We start from the raw sequence: 24,723 nt of genomic DNA, 5'->3' as shown, positions 1-24,723 counted from the left end.
AGAGGAGCAGCGTGTTGTTAACAGAGTTAGAGTTCAGGACCAAGCCGTGGGCTCAGGTTAGGGGAAGGTTAAAGGGACTGCAGCTAAAGACATGACATGAATCCTCTGTGTCAGCTTCTCTATGGACAAGTCTGAAGAGACTGAACGTTCAGGTAATCTCATGACTCATTTCTTTTTTTCTTAAAGGACTGTTTGAATATTTTCAACTCTATAATCTATATATCGTTGATAAATTAATTCAATTATTATCAAAATGTTAAGTGTTTCTAACTTTGCCTGTCTTTACCACTCAGCCAATCACTGACTCCAGTCAGTTAGTTAGTAAGGTAGCCTACACACACAGACGAGAGACAACATTGGAAAAATAAGTGGGATACACGAGGGAAAGGAGGTGTTAAAGCTGTTTGGTGATTGTAGAATATTTGAGACTGCTCAGATGTGAAGTGGGAAGAATAAGAAGAAGGGAAACTCAAGCTACACTTTTAATCTTGTTTTTTATCAAATTAAGCAGTAAAACTTTAAGCTGTATCTAAATTTTTCAGAGGATCCCTGTTCCTGTTGTGTTGTAATTACAGTTCTTATCATCCTTGTAATGATCAGTCTTGGACATCAGACCTGGTGTTTTTAAGATAGAAAGACTGAGATTGTTTGACTTATAGGTGGATTGTTCTCTGGTCAACGACAGACTTTTGTTCCACATATTTTATTTTCAAATTGTACTCGTGGGACGTGACCTCCGGTCTCTGGGTGTCTCAGCCCCGGTCTGCAAACAAATCAGCAGTGAAAACAGTCGATGCACAATTAACATTTCCCTAAAAGAAATTTGGCAAAGCAGCTAAATAATCCAGCAGCATGTTGTAAGAGACAGGCGGAGGGGGGGAGAGGGTGGGGGGGGATTAAAGGACAAACTATCCTGAATACATTTGCATACACATGCTGAGTTGTGTCCATATTCTGACTTGAGATCTGAGCCAGAAAACTCTCAAGGTGGAGTTGAGCTTGGTCTCAGTTCAGAGCATGGCTGCATGTCACCTGACTCTGGTTTCAGGGGGGGAAGAAGTTCATGCACAGGGGACAAAGAGCTCTAGACTAGCATGAGCTTCCTCGTGTCAGACCAAGCCGGCAGCATCACAGAGGACAATGCGTTTGACGGATGCAAGACTGAGATATTTATCTGCGTAGTATCTCTTCTCCTTCTCTGCTCATGTCAGTGCATTTAAATCTCAAGGTGACCGTACATCCTATAGTCAGTGGCCCTGGAGATGGCACACTCTGTACTGCAGCTGCTCAGACTCATCATGCTCCATGCTGAACCACACGCAGTCCGTAAAACCACACACTTTAGTAATCAGAAGTTCAGAAAAAGGACCAAGACGGATGCAGCAAATCCAGCGCTGACGCAACCGAAGGTTCAGTGTTTATTTCATCTGTATCTGCTGCTTCACAGCAGGAGACAGTGAGGCGAGCTTCAGAGACACACGCTGACATGTGATGAAAAGATGTTTGACTATGTGTGAAGTGTGTATGAGCTGAGTGGGAAGTGGATGAACGTGGGAGAGAGAGAGATGGTGATCCTGAGAGACGATTCACTGTGTGTGATGAGGCCAGTGAATCGGATTTAAAACTAAAAGATAACAGTGGTTTTCAACGGGTGGATGCCCTTCAGTGATGATGAAAAGGAGAGTTCATCAACGCATTTCTTTTGTTTATTATTTGGTCACCTGAATGTCCTCGGAGGTTTTCACTTCCTTTCTTCTTTTCTAACAAATATGAACAGACTTTACTGTCAAGTTATGTTGTTTCTAGTTGTCTGTTTTTTTGTTTGGTTACTTATTCTACAAGGTGAGAGGAAAAAACACTGTCCTGTCCTTTCACTGTCAGGTTTGTTGGGGCAAAGCTCCTCAGTGTGCCGTTATACAAGAGATTAACACTGTCATACATGTAGTTGTTGAGACAGAGCAGAAACCAGAGTCCTACTGTATGAGCTGTGGGTTCAGCTGCTGCAGTCAGAGACGCACTATTATTCAACCAGCTTCAACATGTCCTCTGAATGAAACAGGGCAGAGGCAGGGAGGATTCAATGATCTGATTAGCTGATGTTTTAGAGTTGATGAGCAGAGGTGGAAGAAGTAAGCTAGAGGACCTGAACCTGACACAGATGAACACCACTCTACTTGATGTTGTGTTTGTTACTGGATTACAATGCGCTGCAGATGAGCAGTAGAAAAACAGCAGGATTAGAGGGACTGTGATGATGATGGTGATACGGGAGACGCTTCACCGTTCATACCTTTCCAGAGACTGTTTACTGTAACCAGTGAGGAAAACAAATCCAAAAAAACAGAGACAGAGACACAGACATGAGGCGGAGGTGGGTAGAACAGAAAAACAGTCATGAGACAGACAGACAGGCATGCAAACAAACAGACAGTAAAGAGGACGTCTGACAGTGTCGATGCAGGGACATGACGAACAGTTCCATTTCACACACCATAATCCTAATGACATGAAACACGTGAAGTAGCCATTTGATCAGTTACAACAGTGAAGTCACCAGCTGCTGCTGAGACACTGTAGCTGTGTCCAAACCCAGGGGACGCATCCTTCAGAGGCTACATCTGCAGAAGACCAACTGAGTGAAATGTGTACTTTTATTCCTAGAAATAAAAGTAAAAAACAGCACGTACATCCTAATAGCCCAATGTTGGGTGGGTGCTGGACCAAAACAAAACGTGACATGAGGGTAAAGAAAAGTCTGCAACATCAAAAGAGCTCCAATGCAAAAATAAATTTATTAAAGCTACATGACGTTTTGAGTACCACAGGCTCTTCTTCAGATGTTAGAACAACATCTAACATCTGAAGTAGCTTTAATAAATGTATTTTTGCATTGGAGCTCCTTTGGTGTTGCAGACTTTTCTTTACCCTTTTATTCCTAGACAATGACGGTGGATTCTTAATGACCCAACCTACCCCAAGAGTCCAAGAGTCATCCCAGCGGGCCGCCGACATTATTACAGTAAATGTGTATACTGTATATGTGACATAGCGGGACTAAAATCACAATTATCTGTGACCTACCATAAAATATCTACAACAATAGTTGCCGTTGATATCTTGTTGAATTTAAGCTGTTTCGATAACTAACTAAAATCCAGTGTCTGCTAAATGCATTATTTACATTAACCTAACCTAATGCTGACATTAGTTTTGACTAAAACCTAACATCTGCTAAATGCCACAGTGTCTCCACAATGTAAAATCCTAATGTCAATAAACGTTGATTTTTTTTTGAGTTTCAAGTTGTGTTGATAACTTATCAAAATCTAACATCTGTCCAACGTTGAGCCAAAGTTGGGGTTTGACATAAGCCTAGTTTTCAAGTCCAACTAAAACCTAATGTCTGTCCATGTCCAATGTCTTCCTGATGGTGCATGGATGTTGACTGCCAGCTGGGACTGTATGGCAGTAATGAAAATAATGTCGGCAAACAACGGCAACAGAGAGTCAGAGGATTTCAGTGTTAGAGGTGAGTACTGGCTTTCTGCTGAAAGTGCAACACAAGATCTTTAAAATTGAAGTGATTGTGTGAAAAGAACTCAACACTTTGTCGCACAGCGGGAATCCTCCATAAACCAGACCGTTCTGGTTTTGGCTTGTATTTCCTCTGAAGGATGTGGCCCTTTGGATGGGGACACAGCTTGTGTGTCATCATGTGTTTGATGGAGCAGGAACCAGGAGCAGTCAGACAGTCAAACAGGTTATAACAGCCCGGGGTCCTCATGACTGGACCAGCACCACTGTTATTACACAGGAGGACAATGGTCACACAGCTACAGGAAGAAGCTGGGTTGTGAACTGCGAATGACACTTTAGGTCTTAAATTCGCCTTTGTTTTGTCTTCCTTGTAAACCTGTGAACGTCTGAGTGCTTGTGCTTCTTGACCCATCGGACCTCGTCAAAGCAGCGGCGCCTCATTCTCAGAACTCAGCTCTTAACCTGGTTTTACAACGCTGATAGCAAACTATGGAGATAAAGCTGTTACCCAGGTTACAATAAAATCCCATGCAGAGAAGAGGACGTTTGAATCTTGTTCTGAAACTAAACCAAAACTATAAAAGATCCTGCTGAGAAAAAAAGACACAACAAGCTGGAGAAAACTGGAGGTGCTTGTACTCTGAAGGGCCGTTCAGAGACTTGAGGAAACAACTTGTTTGTCTGGATGTTTGAAGTGTTTGTTCTGTCTCTTGTCCTCTAAATGTTCTCCAGTTGTTTGTTGCTTGAATCAGTTCCTTCGGGGTGTCAAAGTGTCCTACACCGCTCCCCACCCACCCCTCCTCTACTGCACTACAACCCAAATTGATTTCCCTCGCCAACTCTGTCCCCGTGCAGCTGCCAGCAGAGGCTTTTTAAATGTCAGACGACGGAGGGAAAACAATGCAATTAACCTCCAGGACGGTGAAGAACATGTTGGTGCCTGAGCAACAAGGGGAAGGTGTGAGACCTCCCACACTGTTGCTGCAATGACGGGTCGAGGCGTTTTATATTTTATATTTAAGAATGTTTTCATATTTAAGAGTTTGAAACTATGTCTTTGGGTAACAAACTCAACACAGTCACATTATAATCAGACCAGTGGAGCTGAGGCATTACTGCTCTCAGCTCATGAAGAGCAGCTTCGGGGCTTTGCAGTAAAACTCAGGTGGCCGTGAACTGAGTTAAAGCAATACTTACCTTTCTGGAACTTTTGCACATTTCTTTGTCTAAGTTAAAATGCTATTAATAATCTGATGATACATTAAAATGTAAGAGAAACCCAACAGGATTAAAAACTCATCATTTTTTCATTCTCATATAATTCTGAGAAAAGTCTGACCAATAATATTATTCGGTCCGATTAATAAGATTTGACGAGCGACCGAACCTACTTAATATGTAATCACTTTGTGCACCCCTCTCCTCCTCTCCCCCCTCCCGACCAGGAAGAACGCTTATTGACAGAGCAGTAGCAGGACATGAGCAGAGGAGACTAGAGTCACAACACACACTAGAAAGAAGGTTTTTGGAAATAAATAGTTTTTTTAAAAGACCAATAACTGCAGCCGCAGCTGGTCGCGGAGTTTAATGTCTGATATTGTAACGTTGATAGTGATCAGCCCCGAGTGATACGTAAACACAGGAAGTCAAAAGCATCCAGTGCTAACGGCTAGGCTACTGTTAGCTCCCTTAGCTCTGTGAGTTCTCAGCAGTCCGGACCCGGTTGAACTCCGGACCGGCGCGGCTCGACTCGGCTCGGTCTGGATTTATTTTCGCCCTGAACCAGCGCATCAGGTGGCGCTGGTCCGGCCGCCAGCCCGGCTCGTTGAGAACTGTAATCTGTAACAATCACTTCCCCTGCGTCTCCAGTAGCAGTAGGCTAACAACAGTTTATTATAAAACTCATCAGTCATCATCACTGAGTCCGTTTATACGGTTTAAAACTCCGGTGTTGTGTTTGTTTGTGTTGTTCCCGTTTCACTCGCGTTCCTGTTCTGTTTACCGTTGCCATGCCAACGCATGCAGCAGGGAGGGAGGGGGCTCGTGGAGATGCGGGAGGAGGGAGAGGTGGGTGGGACTTGTGAGGGAGGTGGAGCTGTTGATTTTCAAATGTTTGTGCTGTGCTGAGTGAAATGCCAGATCGGTAAGTATTGCTTTAAACCACAGGTCTGAAGAATAATGTGACTCTTTATTTGTGACTGAACCAGAGGGGGATTTTATATTTGGTCCTGAATCTTTACAAAGACGTGAAAATACTCTGCAGCTTATTTCCCTCCACTGTGAATTAATGAGTAATCAAGTCAGATGAACAGTGTACGAACCGTACAAAAATTAATGTTTTACCCACAGGACTGCTCTGGGATTCAATTATTATAGACTACGGTGTGTCTAAAATTATTTACCTCACCAGAAAAATACTCTGGATATGATAAAAAAGCTCTTTACTAGTTTTAAGTCTTACATGTAGCTGACTATGACTACAAGCAGGACGAAAATATGGAACAAATATAAAAATAAATCTAAACCTGACTGAATCAGGTGTAGTGTACAGTGGCCCTGAGAGCTCAACATTCTTCAATCTAGAAAAACACGTGCAAACTGTTTTCATCTGCAAGCTACAGTAGCTGTTGTCAAGGCTGATATCTATCTTCTCATATGTCACCGTCCCAGACTGGTGAACTGGTGGCTCACACCGGTTTAGACTGTGATCACAGTGTGTGTGTCCTCACTGTTGCCTAACCAATGTGTTCATTGTGTTTAATAAACCTCACTGTTATTTGAATGAAATGTATTTGGTGAAACTAGTCACACTGAGTAAGACCTGGCAATCTGGTTTCACGAGTCTTCTCATGTGGAGATCAGGTTTTGATACAGAGACAGTTTGACACCCCTGAGGAGCTGAAGCCCAGCACTCAGCTACTTCCTGTTCATTTCTCCGTCAATCACACCTCATAGCTATGATGCTATGATGATGTCACCTGTCTATCAAAGCTTTAAAAGCTGAAGCAGGCCGGCTACACTGATATTACTGATATGATGAATGAAAACCGTTCATTCTCTATACACTGACAGCCAAACTATGCAGATTGGCCGTTTGATCCCCGACCCCCCACCACACACACACAAGCTACACCTCCAACCCCCCACCCACCCCCCCCTCTTCTCCCCAGCTCAGGGGAAACTTCTGCTCCATCTGACATGCGCAGGCTAAGCAGAGGTGCCGTGCCGAAACCAAAGTACCTGTGTTCGTTCTCATTCCTGTCAGGGACAGATGACCCATTTCAGCGTGGGGGAGAGAGAGGAGCGAGATGTGAAGAAACAGGGGAGACAGCAGGAGAGAGAGAGAGAGAGGAAGAGGAAGGAGGACAGAGAAGCGCCACATGATACATGCATGGACATCCTGACATGCACAAACACACAAACACACACATATACACACAGACACGCACACACACACACACACACACACACACACACACATAGAGCTGAGTGAAGGTGATGGATTAGCACCAGAGTCTGGCTCAGTGACCTTGAAAGTGAGAGGTGGCCCGGGTGTTAACGTTAGACTCATTATTGATTAACAAACAAAAGCAGATCTCACACACTGGAGACGGATCAATCACAGTGTTAAGCACAAACAGCAAAGCACCACATGTGTGACAATCTATCTGCTGAATCCTGATGCCCTCAGAGGCTCAAAGTTCTCGTTCACACTTGTGGCAGAAGCATTTTCAGCAATGCATGACCGTGAGATAAAATATGTACTATATAGATAAATGTCAATATGTACTATATACTGTATGTATAACAAAGACGGGATCCTGTCACTGTATGTGTATAATATGCAGACATTTACAGTAGCTACTGCTGTCTTTTCATCAGTAGGATCCAGGGTTAGCAACAGAAGAGCTTCACTGTCACTCTCACACACAGTTAGAACAGCTACAGATTTAGGAAGCAGGTTAAACGCCATGTGTTTTTAGTCAGAGTGGACAAAGAGAGAAAATGACTCATTCTCCAAAAAAAAAAGAATGAGGTCACAGACGTCAGTGGGACCTGGAAGGAGCAAAAAACATCACCCATCAACTACAGTATCTGCAGCATACACAGACAGTTCACCCTGACAGTACAGACAGAATACGCTCTCGTAGTTTTCTATATAAAAGGCTCCTGCACTCTACAGGATCAGATCAGATCTACAGAGGTGGCATGTGAACACTTACATATGAAAACAGTTTTGATGTTTAGGGCTGTGTTTGGATTGTCCACTTGTTCACTCACTATATCATGTGTGCTATGTGAAAGAGTACATTTTAAAACAGCAGTTTGAGCGGTCCAGATAAGTGTTTTAGCTCTAAATCAGAAACTGTCCATCTGCGTCCAGACTATTGCACCTGAATACCCACACGTGTGTGAGCCGATGCGACTGCGGTCGTCTAAGTCATCATTCACAAAGGTTTTTCCAAAATTCAGTTTTTGGTGCTCCAGAGTTGTAAAACTCTTGAGTTGTGTGGACAGGAGTTTTAATTGCAATTTGCAGAAATTAAAGCAGATATCAGTGGAATGTTTTTGTTAATATAAGTCCTAAATAGTCCTATTTTCCGTCAGCAATCACTTACATGAAGTATTTCAGCCTAAACACGAGTCTCTCCGTCACTCTGCTCTGCTGTAACCCGAGGAGAAAATTTTCCTTGTGGGATACAAGTGTTATCCAATGAGGAGAGAGAACGGCATGAAGGGCTGTGTGTGCAGCCAAGGGATGCGCGTGAATGTGGTGACGTAGCACGAGGACCAATTGATGCCTGACAAGGGCGGGGGCTGCTAACTCATGGTGCGTTCAAAGAAACTCGTACTTTGTGTTTTTCCTTCCTGTGAAGTCATACCAGTTCGATCTGGTACGAGTTCACGGGTCGGAAGTTACGAGTGGCCGTTATAGGGAACTTTCACAGACAACAGGATGGTAAAAACACGAGCTACGGGTTACCTGCAACGCTACCAAGTCGTAGTTGTGACTTGAAGCTGTAACTTACGGTTTCAAAAGCCTGCCTTGAACGCAGCATTAGCCGAAACGGCCGTGAAGCTGATATCTGCTTTAATGTTACTTTAAAAAAATATTTTTTTATTACCGTACAACAGACTTTTTAAATTATATATTAACATTATTTTTAACAAAATTGCACAGTTTGGTGAATGAGTTATCAGTCCTCTTGCAATACCTTTGTGGCCCACAGGTGGGGGAACCACAGTTGATACATTACAACACTTTCATGAGACAGGCCGCAATACATGATGGCCTCATGTAATGTAAATCTTCTCTACACAATTTATGGTGCATTATAGGTTCAATACATTTTACAGTTGAAAAATGGAGCGGCGCTAGAGAGCAGGTAATTTACTACAGAGTGAGTGAGTAGATGCTCTGAACAGAGCCTCGGTGTGACCAGGTATCAAACGTTGAGCCGACCGCCGGTGAAAAGCTTCCTGCTGACTGAAGCTAACAGTCATCATTACTGTGTTAACTGGCAGGTGTGTCAAAGACGACACCCGTGACTTCTCTTGGGTTCAGTCCATTAATTCGGTTGAGCCATATTAGTTGTGGGAGGACGACCTGCTCTCCATGAGAGATTAAAACCAGGAGGACTAACAACTGTCTCATCTGATTCTGCATGAACAAACAGTCTCATAAACGCTGCGATGGACAAGAGGACGCTGGGAAATGACCCTAAACCATTTACCGCTCAATCCCTCGACAAATTAACGCTTTGAAATGAGCTGCGCATCATTTGAGAAACACAGATGATGTCGGTGGTGCGGCTGTGACACTGGCGGTGAGCAGCTCGTATGATTATACTTACTGGTAGTCAAAGGATCCGTCCTGGTCTTTCTGGTCCACAAGGTCTAAAGGGAGATCTTTTTTGTCACGCACTGAAGAGACAAGAACAAGCAGCTCAGTTTTCTGCTGATGTCATGACACAGAAAACCACACATGACTTTTCATTAATCCATCTGTGTAACACTGTGTCCCAGCTCCATACTTCTCCCCTGACACTGTGTCATGTCAATACTGTGTGTACAAGACATGCATTGCATTGAGATGACATGATACTCAGCAGCTGCCAGTTTATAACTACAAATAGTGTTAATTAAAGATTTGTGTTACTATTACCACAGTAGTCCATGTAAATAAATGTAAATAAACTGCAGTATGCATTTGGAACACAGTGAACTTGTCTTAGTACAGTTGTATAACACCAGGTTGTTGCTGTCAAAAGAACCGTTAATATTGATTAAAGAAAACAACAATAGGAATAAAAGATTAATCAATCAATTAATTAATTAATTAATTAATTAATTACACTCTTTGATGACTCCTGACACTAGACTGGATGTGGACACTTCTATCTACAGTACCTACCTGTGTCTGGTCTGTTACTTTACATCAAAATGACAGAAGGTCGTTCATTTTGATCTGGTATGTGCTGCTGATACTTTAATAACATCTGTTCCAGTGGAGGAGAGACTGATAAAAAGTTAGTTTACAACACTCAGCATCCCCAGCACACTAGCTCGCTGCATCTATTTGGTCAAATTTCACCCAAATCTTTGATGAGGTGGACAGAACAAATTCTTTCTCTCTCTCTCCACTTTCCGTCTGAACGTACAGTAACTAAGAACTCGCTGCAAAGCTGTTGATTTAGGTGACAGCAGCGACCTCTCTGTCCAACAGGGACTCATGACTTGTAGAGACAAGAACATTATACTGCTCTGCTCTCAGTGTGGACAAACTACCTCAACAGTAAACTCAAGACCTTAGACATGCCAGTTTAAGATTAATGAATTAATCAGACACAAAACATGTAAACAATCAGATTAATTTTCAAATCCAAGAATCAGACGTGGTTGATCACAGGGTGTTAGCTGTTAGCTCCAGTTCAGCACCGCCACCTACCGAGACTCTTTGTGAGCCAAGTCACACAGCTTCCACCTACACATCATAGAAACTGCAAAACATTAACACGACTCTAACTTAAACGATCACAGACTGTAGATCAGAGCCAAAGCATGAAACATGTCTTCTCAGTGACAGACTCCAACAGCTGCCAGGACGTGAGCAGTCTCAATAACTTCCCGTTACCTACCTCAGAGTCTGAACATTTTGAATACATCTAACAACATGAATCCACTCACTTTTAACTTGTGCAGCTACTTTTTGAACAGTTGATTTGCAGCAGTAAGATTATTTAGTCCTGATCACAGTGACACAGCAAACAGCCTTACCTGGGTATTTGCCGCCGCGACTCCTCTTGATGAAGCAGACGATGAGGAGGATGAGTATGATGAGGGCGATGGCACACATCAAGCCGATGAACCAGCCCTGAGTGGCGATGTCTACCTGGTCTATGTAGGCTGGACAGGGACGGACACACACACACACAAACAAGCACAGGGCAGGGCAGAGGAAGAGAGAGAGAGAGGAGTAGAAACAATGTGAGTGTTACAGTCAGAGCTAACACACCAGACAGGTGCTGGTTCCCATTCTATGCGCACACACACACACATACAGAATTAGTGCCTTGTTATATCCAGGACAATGCTCATCCATAACAATGAGGTTTTTCTTCTCCATCACAGAGAGGTGAGAGGTAAAGGGGGAGCGAATTAGAGTTTGTGGAGGAAAAACGATGTTGATGTTACATTCAATTCACCTGGATTCACCAGGTTTCAGTACATCCTGAAATAACACAACTCCTCTGACAGCTGCCAGAAATGTTACACACATCAGTGCTGGAACTCCACAAAATGAAGACATTAATATTTACAGACAATTTCTTCTTTCTTAAAGGAGTTTTGCGTTTATATAAAACAAGAGGTTGTAATACGTCCTCTGAGCAACAGCAGTGATTCACTGTAGGGCCCAGGGCTAGATGTTCAGCATGCTAACTTTCCACCACAGCTGTTGATGAATAAAAGGAATAAAGGAAGTTTGATGATGAATTCACAGTATAACTATTAGCCACTATTTACCGGTACTTACCTTTAGAACAAAACTGGTACTGTAATTAAATAGCGGCTAATGTCTTACCATACTTACGTGGTAAATGCTAAACTTACACTAGTTCCTTTAAGAATCACTATCATATCAAGGTAAACACCCATTAGTGACTACCTTTGCTCTGAAGCTTTGGTAAGACAATCATCCTTTCATATGTAATTATAAATATATCTAATAAAAAGTGTTTTTTTTTAGCTGGTATCAGCTCATTTCAATGTTGTAGCTTGTCCCTGCACATTAGCCGAACATTACCAGTCTGCTTTGCTTTGGTTTCATGCTACAGGTCTTTGCAGCCAAGTTGGCAACACCAGAAACTAATGACAGGAAACATCTTGAAAACCTTCAGCAGCAAACAAACCACCCGAATCACCAGAATGTAGACGCCATTGTCAATTGTGAACAACCTGTGAGCATGGCTTTGTCAGAAGAGATCTCTTTTTTTACAAACTCATGCTCATGAAGTGCAGAGGCAGCTGGTAGAGATAAACCACGGTGTCGTGTGATGGCGTCCAGACTGAGGAGGTGAAGCATCTCATCCTGACTGGATGGCCGTTGCCTTTTCGAAGGAACATGCATGAACCATAAAGACTCACCCAGCTTTGACTGAGCCGCCGCAGACACTACCAGTGAGTGACAGACTCAGCCCCGCCGGCTGGAGCCACCTAGCCTGGTGTGGTCTCACCTGCTTTGGTCTCAAAGGTGACGGGTTTGCTGCTGACGCTGTTGAGCTCATGGGAGTAAACTCTCAGATGGTACTTGGCACCTGCGATAAGATCCGCCACAGCAATGGGGGGCTGTTGATTCACTGGCACAACTTTCACCGTCTTGTCGCCTTGGAGACACAAGAAAGGGGGCCAATCACACTCCAGAGGGGTGTGTTTGTTTGTGTGTGTGTGTGTGTTTGAGTGTGAGCGTGGCCTTCGTTCCACAGTCGAGCCTGTGCTTAGACTTGCAAAGGTCACAGCATCACAATGCTTTGCAGGGCGACTGATAGCAGGGTTACTGAAGTGAATTGAGACTGATAACAATGCAGTGCACATCCCCATCACAAAGACTCACTGACTGGTGTACACAGATTTTGATACATCTGTGAAGCTTGACTTTATTTCTTTGTATTTTCGAGACCACATTTTCTCTATGTCTCTGTCTCGCACTGCGCTGCCAAAGGGCCGCTCTGCGTCACGTTTGGACGCGATGGTGGAACTAAACCTGACCGCTGCAGAAGTTACGTCCTCTGGTCTCATCAGGGGCTGAGGGCGGCAAAGCATTGTTGGTCTCAATCATTCACAGGCCAACACAGCGACGACAACAACAACCTGCGTCTTTCCAGTAAAAAAAAAAGACGCATCGGCCGAGCTTGATGACATGAGCGTGACTCGGGGGGTGGCGGTAAGAAGAAGTAGGCAGCGCGAGGTGGTGACGTCATGCACCATGCTACACATCAACCACTGATCTCATCCAGCGGTGCTCATTCCAAAGCCATGCCGTTTATTTCCTGCCGCTAAACCAGCCAAACAAAACAACATCCGCTGCGGAAACAGGAGAAGACATGCCAGAGCCTTTTACTCAGTTAGTCAGTGAGTGCGAAGACAAAGTCCAAGCCGGTTATTAGGTATAAGAAGTACAACATAGAGAATTTTATGGTTTAATACAAGAAACATTGCAATAAACTTAAATTACTGAGACTCCTAGAAATCCTTCGACTGTTCAGACTTGGTGTGGTCTTTGTTTGGTCCTGTCTCATTACTTCTACTCAGCATTGTCTTTGCACAAGGCTCAGGGACGCGATGGGTCGGGACCTCTGTATCTGTGTATTCTTTTGTTTTCATCGTTAGTAAAATAACTTGAAATTATTCAGAGATTAATTTGTTCATGATCCTACAAGAGATGGGTGCACGTTGTTGGCATGATTGGCAGGTGGACAATACAGCCAAAGCATCATAGTCAATATAATAATTCAATATTATATTTAATATTATATTGAAGAGTCCATCTCCTTATGTTTCAATGATTCAAAGATTTTTATTGTCAATTCTCTCAATGTCTAGGACACACAGAAGAATCACAAAGTTGTTTCTCTCTGACCTAAAATAAATATCACAGATGTAAATTAAAATATAAACTAGTATAAAATAGAATATAATATATGTAAAATCACCTATGTAGAGGCAGGGTTCAGCAACCTGACAGCCTAGTGGAAAAAAGCTTGTTTGACAGTCTTGTGGAGACTTGTTGGACTTATTGAGACTTTGTGGAGAATCACTTCATGTTTCAAGAAAAATCTATTTCCCGGTGAGCAAATTGATTTCTCCAGATTTATGTACGTGGTGAACACGGTCACTTCTCAAAGAACTGCCACAAGTGAAAGAGCCGCATGATCAATTCAGTATAATGTAGATTTTTCCCAGCAGTCATGTCCACTGTTTTTCTAACTCTCTCCATTCTTCTCCTCTCAGTGACACTCACCACTGTCTGATGTTTGACAGGACCAGTCGGTTCATCTGTCAGTTTGATGACAGCTTAAAGGCAAAGTATGACATGACTGTTGTGCTGTGGAAATGTCCTTTATCTGGAATTTATCAGACAACCTGAAGTGAATTAAATATAGATGTAATGGTAAGACGGAGGAGCCTCACTAAAATATATTGGTGTCATTATAGAAAAATTGAAATGAAGGTATAAAGGCCTGTTTCAAGTAGCAGCTTGGTTAGAGATAATTAATGCTGGGGCAATATAGGTGATATGAAGATAATGTTACTCCAATAAGTGTGTGAAAACTGGATAATAGTCTGATCATTTGAGAAAGTTAGGAGCCAAATCTGAGATGCTGTTCCCCCAGTTTTTATTTTGAAGCATCAATAATTTGAAAACAGGCTGGAATATTAATAACGTATGTGTCTGTGTGTTCAAATTGTAGCACTCATGCCCACACACTGACAGCTATTCCCATTGTCTTCCCTTCTGATGAGATTTCTTGCTTTTCCATGACATCTGGTCCCACTTTCCTCATGTGCATCACAGAGGAGGAATGACGGGATGATGGTGGTGGGGGGGTGAGAAAGGGGCAGGGGCTCCGTGTCTTTCCCCAAGAGTCAAAGCTTTCAGACCCGACCTTGAACAACGGGGGGTGGGTGGAGACCATTAGATCAGTCTCATCGCACCCCTCCGCTCTCCCCCCCTCCATCCATCCACTTACATTCAGACATCATTAAGAATTTAAACCAATGTCCAAGTACATTAAAAAGACATCCTGCCTCCTCTCTGTCCTCGATCACAGGTCAGACTGTTCAGTTAAGCTGAGTTAGTGGAAAGGGTCAGAGACTCTGCGAGCAACGGGCTCAGGGAAAGGAGGGACGATGTGTTTTAGCGGAGTGCTTCACACTCAATTCAAAAAACCAAAAGCAAGTGAACATGGAAGTAAGTGTGGGCGGCGTAAAAGAAGTGAGACATTCAGAAAGCGAGAGGGGGGAGAGAAGCCCCTCCACACACAGTGCCGGTCAGACAAGAGCCATTCAAAGCCAAGCAGAGAAACCATCGTGATGGTGGACGACACAGGCGACATCATCATGATCAACATTTCCCAACATAATGACCAAAGAAGGACAGAGAGAGAGAGAGAGAGAGAGAGAGAGAGTGAGTGAGAGAGAGAGAGAGAGAGAGAGAGAGAGAGAGAGAGAGAGAGAGAGTGGTGTGTTGTACCTTCAACCTTTCAGTGCTAATTTAACGAGCACATCAACAGAGCAGCTGCTGCTGTAGGAGGAGGTGATCTTTCCTTTCTTTCTTCTTCTGCTTCAGCCCTGAGAATAATTTTTCTTTTCTATTTCTTTACTTGTCTTGTTCTTGCAGGTTTCCTACTAGAGCTCCGCAGAGAGGAACAAGGACATGAACCTCCCACTGAGGTCTAACTAAAGTCTGCTAATTATCTGAAAATCAAACTTGACCATGGCAAACTGAGGTGGCTCCACTGTGTTAATTATTTAGACCCGACGACGATTTTCTGACGACCATCATCGTTGTCCTGCCACAGTGCTCCAGGATTAATTATTTTGAGTTGTTTTTCAAATGATGACCTCATGGTGAGTGAATTTGAATAAGCCACAGGCGAAACCAGCTCTCAATAAATAACATAATGAAGTCATCATCGTGTGCAATGGTCAAGATTTATTTAGATGTTCGTGCAACCAACTAGCAACTGATTGCAAATGTGTTGGCTGTGCATGTTCTTTCTCTTAGTTTAGGAGGTTAACCATCCCTCAGATCCTGCTGCTGAAAGGACTGAATCTCAGTCCAGATGCAGGGAAAACATAACTACTCTAACTCAACTACTCTCTTTACAATCTCAGGTCTGTAAAGCTGCTGATTTGCAGTCAGGAGCAACACTGCTATGGAGACAGTGTTGATGGACAGTAACTCTGAGGGGAGACAATCTCAGGTCTGTTCATTTCATCATCTATTCTGCCTGCTCTCCTCTGTCTGCTGCTACTGCTGCTTCACCACTCTGGTCGGATTTTCTCTCACTCCTCATTTAGGTCAGATCAAGCTCTGTTTTTTGTTTTTTTTGGTAGCTCAGACTGGGCTCGGTCTGGTTTCTTACTGTCCAGTGTGAACTCTAGCACAAACTCGCTGCTGCGGGCTGGGAAGTTGTGTCTCCAGTTGATGTTAGTGAAGTTACTGTTTGGCTCTGCCGTCACATCCCAGATATCCCGTGGGGACACTACACAAGGAGGGTAGAGGGTTAAAGGTCAGAGGCAAAGGGCCACACACAGGGATTGATCAGGATTGATCATCGCTCATTACAGTCCGCTCAAAACCAGAAGTAAAATTTGGAGGAAAGCTTTTTTTTTTTTTTTACTTCTGGTTTCAAGTGAACAATGTTATGAATCGTAACCAGACTCATGACTACAGAGCGTAAAGGACAAGAGCATTACAGTAGAATATTACAGAACATAACAGTTGATTATAACTATGTTTAGATTCTCACTTCCTGACCAGGAGGAAGCTGCTGGCTGCATCCCGATACTCTGAAGTAATTCCCCACTTTTAGTACAGCAGGTACAGCACAGTCTATCAAGATGCAGCCCTGATGAAGTTTCCTGTTTCGTCAGGTGGTGGAAGGCTATCGAGTTTTACCGACCAAACACTACAAAGACAATAGGAAGCAAAACGGGGCGACAGCACGTACCCAACACGTTCTGATCTGTGAGCCTGGGGGTGACGGGCGTGGGAGGCTTGAGGGGAGTGGTCGCCTCAGTAACTGTGGTGGTGGTGGTAGGAGAAGGAGTAGTAGTTGTGGTTGTTGTACTAGTAGTAGTAGGAGGAGGAAGAGTAGTAGTAGTAGTAGTAGTAGTAGTAGTAGAAGTTGTAGTTGGAGGAGTGGAGGTAGTTGAGGTACTAATGGTTGTAGGAGCGAAGGTAGTAGGAGGAAGAGTAGCGAGAGGAGGAGGAGTAGGAGTAAGAGGTGAGGCCACAGGGGCGTTGGTAACCTCGACTACAAAGGAGGAGGGGGAGAGAGCAGAGGTTTAGACAAGGCAACAAGATCATCAAACATACAGCAGACACACACACACACACACACACACACACACACACACAGACACACTCCAACAGGCCCAAACACACAAGATCCTGCAGCTCTCATCACCACACACACCTCACACCTGACACATCTCATCATCAGTCAGTGTGTTCAGTTCACTCGAGTGTTTTTTTTTACACCCGACCTCCGCCAAGATCCACACTCACTCACTTCATCGCCACCGTCACTAAGCAGAAAACATTAAGCTGCCGCTGCCACCGAGGGGACAGACGCTGACATTACACATCTGTCACACTGTCCCTGCAAAGAGGGATCCAGATGTAGAAGACCCCAGACTGGTTACCTAATGTTATACACAGTGTGTTGCATCACAAAGGCTCCGCTCAGTCGGCTCTGGAGGAAGCACAGGAAACTGACTGGACTCTGAAAGTATGAGAGAGCGACCCCTTATGGCATCATCAAGAGGTACCTTGGTGGTGGTGATGATGATGTCACCAAAGGTTCGTTTGGCTTCAAGTTAGAAACCATAGCAGTGTCTCAAATCAAAGGGTTTCAGCCCTCAGATGCTGCATGTAAAGACCGGCCTGAGCTTTCTGCGTCCCAACGTATCCCAAGATTCATTGCGCACCTGGAGATGTGTGATAGCATAAAATGGACTCTGCAAATAAAACAGCAGCTGAGGACAAATCCAACTGTCTCGTTTGGGCCTATGCAGTCTTCAACGGGCCACGCCTTTGTAAACCAGGTCCTCCACAGGACGTGGCGCCGTGAGTTAGGATACACTGCGAAGCTTTATTACAAAAACTTGGTGGTTTAAACTGTGGAGTCAAAGAACAATGAGGATCCAGTATTTTTCCAACATGACCCACAACTAAGAACTAAATGTCACAAACTGTGCAGCTTCCCACACAACTTTATGAACATGTGGACCTAATTTATCTGCTCCTTTAAGTTCTGTCCATGTTTGGTACTGGGCTAAGGGACCTCGTGTGTTCCAGTTGACAGATGATATCCCACTAGATAACATGCCCCATTTCATCCAATGTCAGTCATTGATGTCTAATACTCGTCTCGTCCTCTTTCAGGGTGTCCAATAAACCACTGGTTCTCAGAGTGAGATCCCCTCAAGGGTTCTTTGGGTGGTCTGCAGCAAAAAGGGGAATAAATTACTTTGACTCTAACTCCATCCAAGTAAAAATCTAATCACACTGGGTCTGTGGTTGAATCACCAGGTCTTGTTTTAAGCATGGAGGTCTTATTTTCCACCATGTTCTTTTTAGACGACATTTAACTGAGAAGTTTTTAGACAAACAAAAACTTTGTCCTCGATATTGTCTCTGTTTTTTGACCTCAGGACCGTCCTCAGGTCAGGAACCTGTACTTTCTTTTCCACAAACGTCCACTGCAAATGCTCTTCAGTCTTACTGTACCTGAGAGTTGAGGTCATCCCCAGCCAGTGAAGGATCCCACTACTGATGCCCCGGCCCAAACATTTCCCTCATACAGCCCCCACCCCCTCCCCCAGGGCAGCATGCTTGTATCACCAGGCTGAAGGCAAAGCATGCGCTCAGACCACGGTGCAGGGAACAAATAAAAAGGAGAGGGATGATGGAGCCATTAAAGCCCAGTGAGGTCTGCCACATCCGCCCAAAGACTCAAGCAAATTACCTGTAACTCCCGGTATGAACGACTTACTGAGTGAACAAGTGATGGGTAAAGATGGCGGAGTGACATGACTGAAAAAGCTCAGAAGCAACGTGATGGAGGCAGTGAATGAGCAGGCAGAGCACCGTCTGTTTGTCCTCATCAGGCCGTACCATTCAGCAGTTCATCAGCTCATCTCCTCCATCACACAAACACTCGCCGCAGCGTCGGCACGACAGCTTGGCCGGTTAGTCGCTACACAAGACAGACTTGTGTCTCATAACAGACAGGAAGTGAGTTTGTGAGAGTGTATCATCAGGGACTGGTGCCGAAATCAATGGTTAAAGGTAAAGAGAAAGGAAAAGTATCTAAAACACAGTAAATGTCCTGCTGCAGTCAGAGTCAACTGATCATGTGCTGGATATTTTCTAATGAATAAAAAAAAACTGACCAAGCTGAGGCCAAACTTACTTGCCGACCACTGATTTAAAATGTGAGATGTGTAATGTCTTATACTATGTCTTATGTCTTATTATCTACAGTGGCTGAAAGGTTTACTCAATCCCTGACAACACACATGAACAGACAAACAGCAGTTCAACACAAAGAGGAGAGATGGATGGATGAGGAGAAGCAGACGAATGGATGAAAAAAGGAAGGGAAAAAAGGAAAAACAGTGTAGATGGCAACAGCAGTTTCAGTTCAGCAGCAGGAGCACAGTCACAGCTTCAGACCTGTTGTCTGGTTGATGTAATGATGTGGGCTCATTAAGACTGTAATGGGGATTTACTGATTGACTCTATACATTTCAAGTACTGAATGTTTTGATATTAACATCAAATAAATAAATACATACATACAGCTGAATAATAAATCATGAATTATATGAATTAGGTCATAATCTGTAACGTATCTGTAATTGCTCGCTCAAGATAACTGTTTTTAACTCTTGTTTTTAACCTTTTTCTTTTTTTTGGTTGCTGTTGTAGCATTTTGAGATTTTTTGGTAAATATAAAGTGTGTTACAAATAAAACGTATTATTATTATTAGATGTAATAATCTAATGTAAGAGCTGAAAATAAAGGAAACTAGGAAATAAATAAATAGATAAATGTGGAATTATACAATACAAATAGGTATTTATTTATTAACTAATTTATAAATCTGCCATTATAGAACGCTACTTATTTATTTATTGTCCTACTTACATATTCATACTCATGTTTATTCATATTTATTTAATAGCTAGCAAAATGATTTATCTATTCATGTATTTTTAATATTGATTGAAATAGCAGCAAGGGACATGTGCTGCACCAGCTGAGCTTTTGACTGTATCAAACAGTTTTCATCAGAGAGTAGGGCTCCCTCAGCTGTTCCCTGACATTGTTTAATAAAATATAATATCGACAACAAACTAATGAAATTCAGTCCACTGATGCAGTACTTTGAGAAATGGCTGAAAGCTACAGAAAAAGACAGTAAGCTGACATTGAGTTGATGTCAGAGATCATTGTAACTGGATTCTGTCATGATTGTTGTGGTGTTTACACTAATATTCAGTTAGTGATAACAGGATCTGGATCTGAATCCTTTTTTTAGTGTCAGTGTGAAGTTGGTGATTGAGCCACAGCTCTGCAAAACTGTATGAAAGTTGAATATCAATATTCATATTTACATACTCAGGTCTTGTTCACACTGCATCTAAAGTGAGACTGTAAAATACAACAACAGGAGGAATATCCATGTTTTCTTGGGGTTAAAACAGATTCAGCAGCTCCCTCTGCTGGCTGCCAGTAGAGGCTGCAGGGCTGTGTAAATGAAGGTGAACTGTGCTGCTGCTTTGCGTTTAGATGGACACATACAGAGGCAGAGGATGGGGGAGAAGGGCAGACACGCTGAGTTTCTCATTCCCATTTACCTAGATCTGTGGTGTTACTAAAGATTTCTGCCAACAGAGAGAAGAAGAGAGACAGGAGAGAAGGGGGGCGGGTGAGAGGGACACAGGAGGACAAGAGGAACTGGACCATCAGTTCAAGACTCTGTATCTCAACACTGAAGGGATCATTCGTTCTGTGTTTAGTACACTATCAAACCATGCGGGATAAAATTGCTCAAGACAATTTAAAGGTCCGACTCCTGGTCAATGAGTCAGAAATTAAACTGTTGAACTCTTGGATTACATGTTTGTACAAGTTTACTTTACCTTTAGTGCAAGGCCCAATATTGTGTATGTATGCATTTACTATTTTCATAAAGCCAGTATAGCAGCCATCAATAAAATGACTCACAAATATCTTGTTTTTCCTTTTTTTTTCTCATTGTCTTCAGTTTCATCAAGCATCATTCAGAAAGAAATAGTTCATTTGGTGGATTAACCCACATGTGTTGCTTTGGTGAGTATTTCCAGACTGTGTGTGTGTGTGTGTGTGTGTGTGTGTGTGTGTGTGTGTGTGTGTGTGTGTGTGTGTGTGTGTGTGTGTGTGTGTGTGTGTGTGTGTGTGTGTGTGTGTGTGTGTGTGTGTGTGTGTGTGTGTGTGTGTAAAATGAGTCAGAATAAACCACAGTGTGTTTGCTGTTGATGGTGGTGAAGGAGCTTGTTTGAGACTCACTGATGTGTTTAATAGTTTGTGGGGCTCTGAGGCACAGAAGAGACAGCAGGCAGTAGTCAGGAGTCCATTCAGAGGTAATCATGGTTTGTAGAAAATGCTGCAGTGTACTGCATGGTACACTGCAGACACTCAGCTGTCAGTTTATTAGGAACACCAACATAGCTAAAACTGCTGCAGCCTAATGCATTAAACACATCTGTGTTTCTTTTATACATCTATCTACATACTACATACATACATCTACAGAAGCACAAAGCCTCTCTCTAGTCATACAGTCACTCCATGACAAGCAGATGAAACCATATTGTCAGTCACTACATATTCTGTTTTATGGAAACGTCCTGGACATGAGATTTTCGGGGTAACAGGTGTAGCGAACACTCACCCTCGTTGGTGAAATGTGGCGACTCCTCAGCAAAGACCTCTCCTCCTCCCACCTGTGTGAGCGCCGACAGGGAGAACTTGTATCGCACGGATCGGTTCGGCAGGCGAAGGGTGAAATCTGTCACATTAGGAGGAAACGTCTCCACCTGTTGTTGACCCATCCTGGAGCCATTGACTACACACACACACACACACACACACACACAACACACACGTTTGCTGTCAGAAATACGGTATTTCCCCAAACATAACGTTATGTTTTACGTTATTATGTTTTATATTAGGTTAATATAATCATATCTACTACATTATTATAATGTAATAATATATTTGAATCATCACCACAATATACAAACAATACATATTTCTGTCATAATATCACAGTTTTATTCTTACATCAAATATAAGATATATCAGTATTACTTTGACAATAATCTCAAACTGTATAAGGTGAAAATCAGCATCCTAACCTCCAATAAATAGTTACACAAAAGTTAAAGATGCTGCTTGTGTGAATGTGCAGATGTTTGTCTAATATGAATACGTGGGATTTGACCGTTCAGGGGGCAGCTCACCTGTTTGATATATGAGCCTGTATCCGATCAGGATGCCGTTGGGCTCCAGAGGTTTGTCCCACTCCAGGTAGAGGTTGTCGAAACTTCTTCGGTTGATCCTGAAAAACCTTGGCGCATCGGGAACTACATAAACACACACACACACACACACACACACACACACACACACACACACACACACACACACACACACACACACACACACACACATGTCACTGACTGGACATTGACATCCTCTCCAGTTGTTCCAAAATATTTCTCAAGATGCAAAGTCAATATTTTTTTATTCCCCATCAGGACATTTTTGTCTCAATGACACATTTTTACTTTACATGAGTGTCCTGTTGACAACATTACGGTTCAACATTACAGAGAACTTGTGTATCCCATTATACTCCGCCCAGCTTTTACACTCCTTCCCTCCGTCCTCACCTCCCTCCTTGGTGGTGAACTCCCACGTGTTGCTGGGCGGACCCTCAAAGCGGCTGTTGGCCGCAACCATAAACATCTTGTATTTGGAGTAGGGCACCAGGTCACTGAGAATGGCGGACGGCTCGGCCAAGGTGCTGTAGAAACCTTTGGTCTTCTTCTCCTTGCTGACCAACAGACCTGGGACCAAACTGGACTCACGCCAGTAGTACAGCTGGATGGGAGGAGAAGAAAAAAAGGAGTTGATTGGGAAGTGGAGGAGATTAAAGAAGAGAGAGCAGAGTAGAGGAGAAGCACACGAGACCCACTTTGTACTCTTTGAACTCTCCCTGGACGGAGGCGGGGTCCACAGCTTTCCAGTGGATGGTCGCTTTGATGCTTTCGACGTTTGTCGCCCGCAGGTCAGTGGGAGCGTCGGTGGGATCTGAACTCATGGAAAGAGACAGAGAGGATGTGAGAAGTCAGAAAGCTTTCACATCTTTCAGAAACACACGACCTGGTGTGAATCCACTCACTGTCTTCTCCTGAGAACCCGACGACCAGATTCGACTCGGGTCCTGATCCAAACTCATTCCTGGCCTGGATCTTGATCTCATAGGGCACATAGGTGTCTGTGTCACGGACGGTGTATTTGGACTCCAGCGTCGTCACGTTACTCCACTCTTCCCCCGCGTCCTTCCGTCTCCACCACACGTTGTAGTGCAGGTTTGGGCCATTTCTCTCCAGGTCAAGCAGAGGCTGAAGGGCAAAGACAAGACACTCACTGTGAGCTCACATTAACTGACCCAGAGAAGGTGATCCTTCATTCTGATTCTCCGTACATGTCCTCAAATGAAGATATACAGTTAGAAAGACTTTATAGGAATGGAGATACCACATTTTTTTTCACATTGCATCTTATCTACTGGATACTTTTCTGAATGAAGAGTAAATAATATCTTACATCAGAGGTAATTAAACAGCATCATTACAAAATAAACTTCTAATGTCATATTGAATATACAATTTGCGGTCTCATTAAAAGTTTTATTTATTTTTTGATCATAAATTTGTTTTAGAGGTACGAAATTATTCGTGTCTGAACCTGGCAAAATTTTAAGATACACAAGAGGCAAATTTTAGAGTACTGGTTTGATTGTTTTTCATAAATATATTATTCCACATATGATTTTTCTAATTACAGTAAAGAGAAGTGGAATAAGATTGATATATTGTAAAGGATTCATACCTTTTAGTAGTTGTAAGAACAGTGTTTATGTCAAGGGGATATCTAACATGGCTCCATTTTGTAAAGATAATGGTAATAGACTGCACTTTCCGAGACTTGTCGGTTACTGACTACAAATGTTTTGCAATGGAAGCTACATTCAACCTTTTCACACACATTCATAGCGCTTTATTACCACACACACATTCAGACAGGAATCAAACTGCTACCGGCAACCTGCTTTATGTTGTCTGGTAAGATGCCTTCTCTTGCAGATCCTTCCATTTCTATAGTGGTTATGTACAGCAACGTGAAGCACAGAGGAGATTTCTACAGATCTACTTCTCGATAAATAGTGGCACCGTAACTGCTCTGTATCATAACTTCAGGTGTGGGAGTGTGTGGCTGAGTATCATGACACAGTGGCTCCAGATCTCTTTAATCTCAATAGATTATTTGAAGAAGTGAGAAGTAACACTGGCTACATGACTCAACCATGTTATAATGATTGTGATACTCATTTACACTTTGTTCAGAGATCTTTTCTAGTAAAATCTTTATCTCAGTGATTATATTCAGGCTATGGAATTTATTTATTTATTTTATCTGGTAACAGAATCATGCCCTTCCTCATCTTACCTCCCAGGTGATCTCCATGTTGTCCTTCTTGGAGCCCCACCCCCGCAGACCTCTGGGAATGGCATCTGGGGCTATTTAAACAAAACAAAATCCACTGACATCAAAC

The 24,723-nt window shown here is 43.1% G+C and overlaps 1 protein-coding gene across 3 annotated transcripts in view; it reads right to left on the bottom strand.

The window, feature by feature from the left end:
- Positions 1 to 24,723, bottom strand: part of nfasca (neurofascin homolog (chicken) a) — a 73,661-nt gene that overhangs the window by 5,039 nt on the left and 43,899 nt on the right. The window contains exons 21-32 of one of the 3 annotated variants that reach the window (XM_083970986.1): positions 24,618 to 24,688; positions 23,287 to 23,509; positions 23,080 to 23,195; positions 22,775 to 22,985; positions 22,343 to 22,465; positions 21,769 to 21,942; positions 16,773 to 16,844; positions 16,185 to 16,304; positions 12,273 to 12,422; positions 10,816 to 10,944; positions 9,393 to 9,462; positions 6,786 to 7,593 (exon numbers count right to left, since the gene is read on the bottom strand). In XM_083970986.1, the coding sequence (XP_083827112.1) occupies positions 7,584 to 7,593; positions 9,393 to 9,462; positions 10,816 to 10,944; positions 12,273 to 12,422; positions 16,185 to 16,304; positions 16,773 to 16,844; positions 21,769 to 21,942; positions 22,343 to 22,465; positions 22,775 to 22,985; positions 23,080 to 23,195; positions 23,287 to 23,509; positions 24,618 to 24,688 (1,469 nt within the window). In that variant the 3' untranslated portion in view covers positions 6,786 to 7,583. Of the gene's footprint in view, positions 1 to 6,785; positions 7,594 to 9,392; positions 9,463 to 10,815; positions 10,945 to 12,272; positions 12,423 to 16,184; positions 16,305 to 16,772; positions 16,845 to 21,768; positions 21,943 to 22,342; positions 22,466 to 22,774; positions 22,986 to 23,079; positions 23,196 to 23,286; positions 23,510 to 24,617; positions 24,689 to 24,723 lie in introns of those variants that run through there. The other 2 variants (XM_083970984.1, XM_083970985.1) reach the window with 2 other exon arrangements.

This window comes from Trachurus trachurus (genome assembly GCF_905171665.1).
Source record: "Trachurus trachurus genome assembly, chromosome: 5".
In the NCBI taxonomy this organism is placed as follows: Eukaryota; Metazoa; Chordata; class Actinopteri; order Carangiformes; family Carangidae; genus Trachurus; species Trachurus trachurus.
This window is presented reverse-complemented; position numbering and strand designations above follow the sequence as displayed.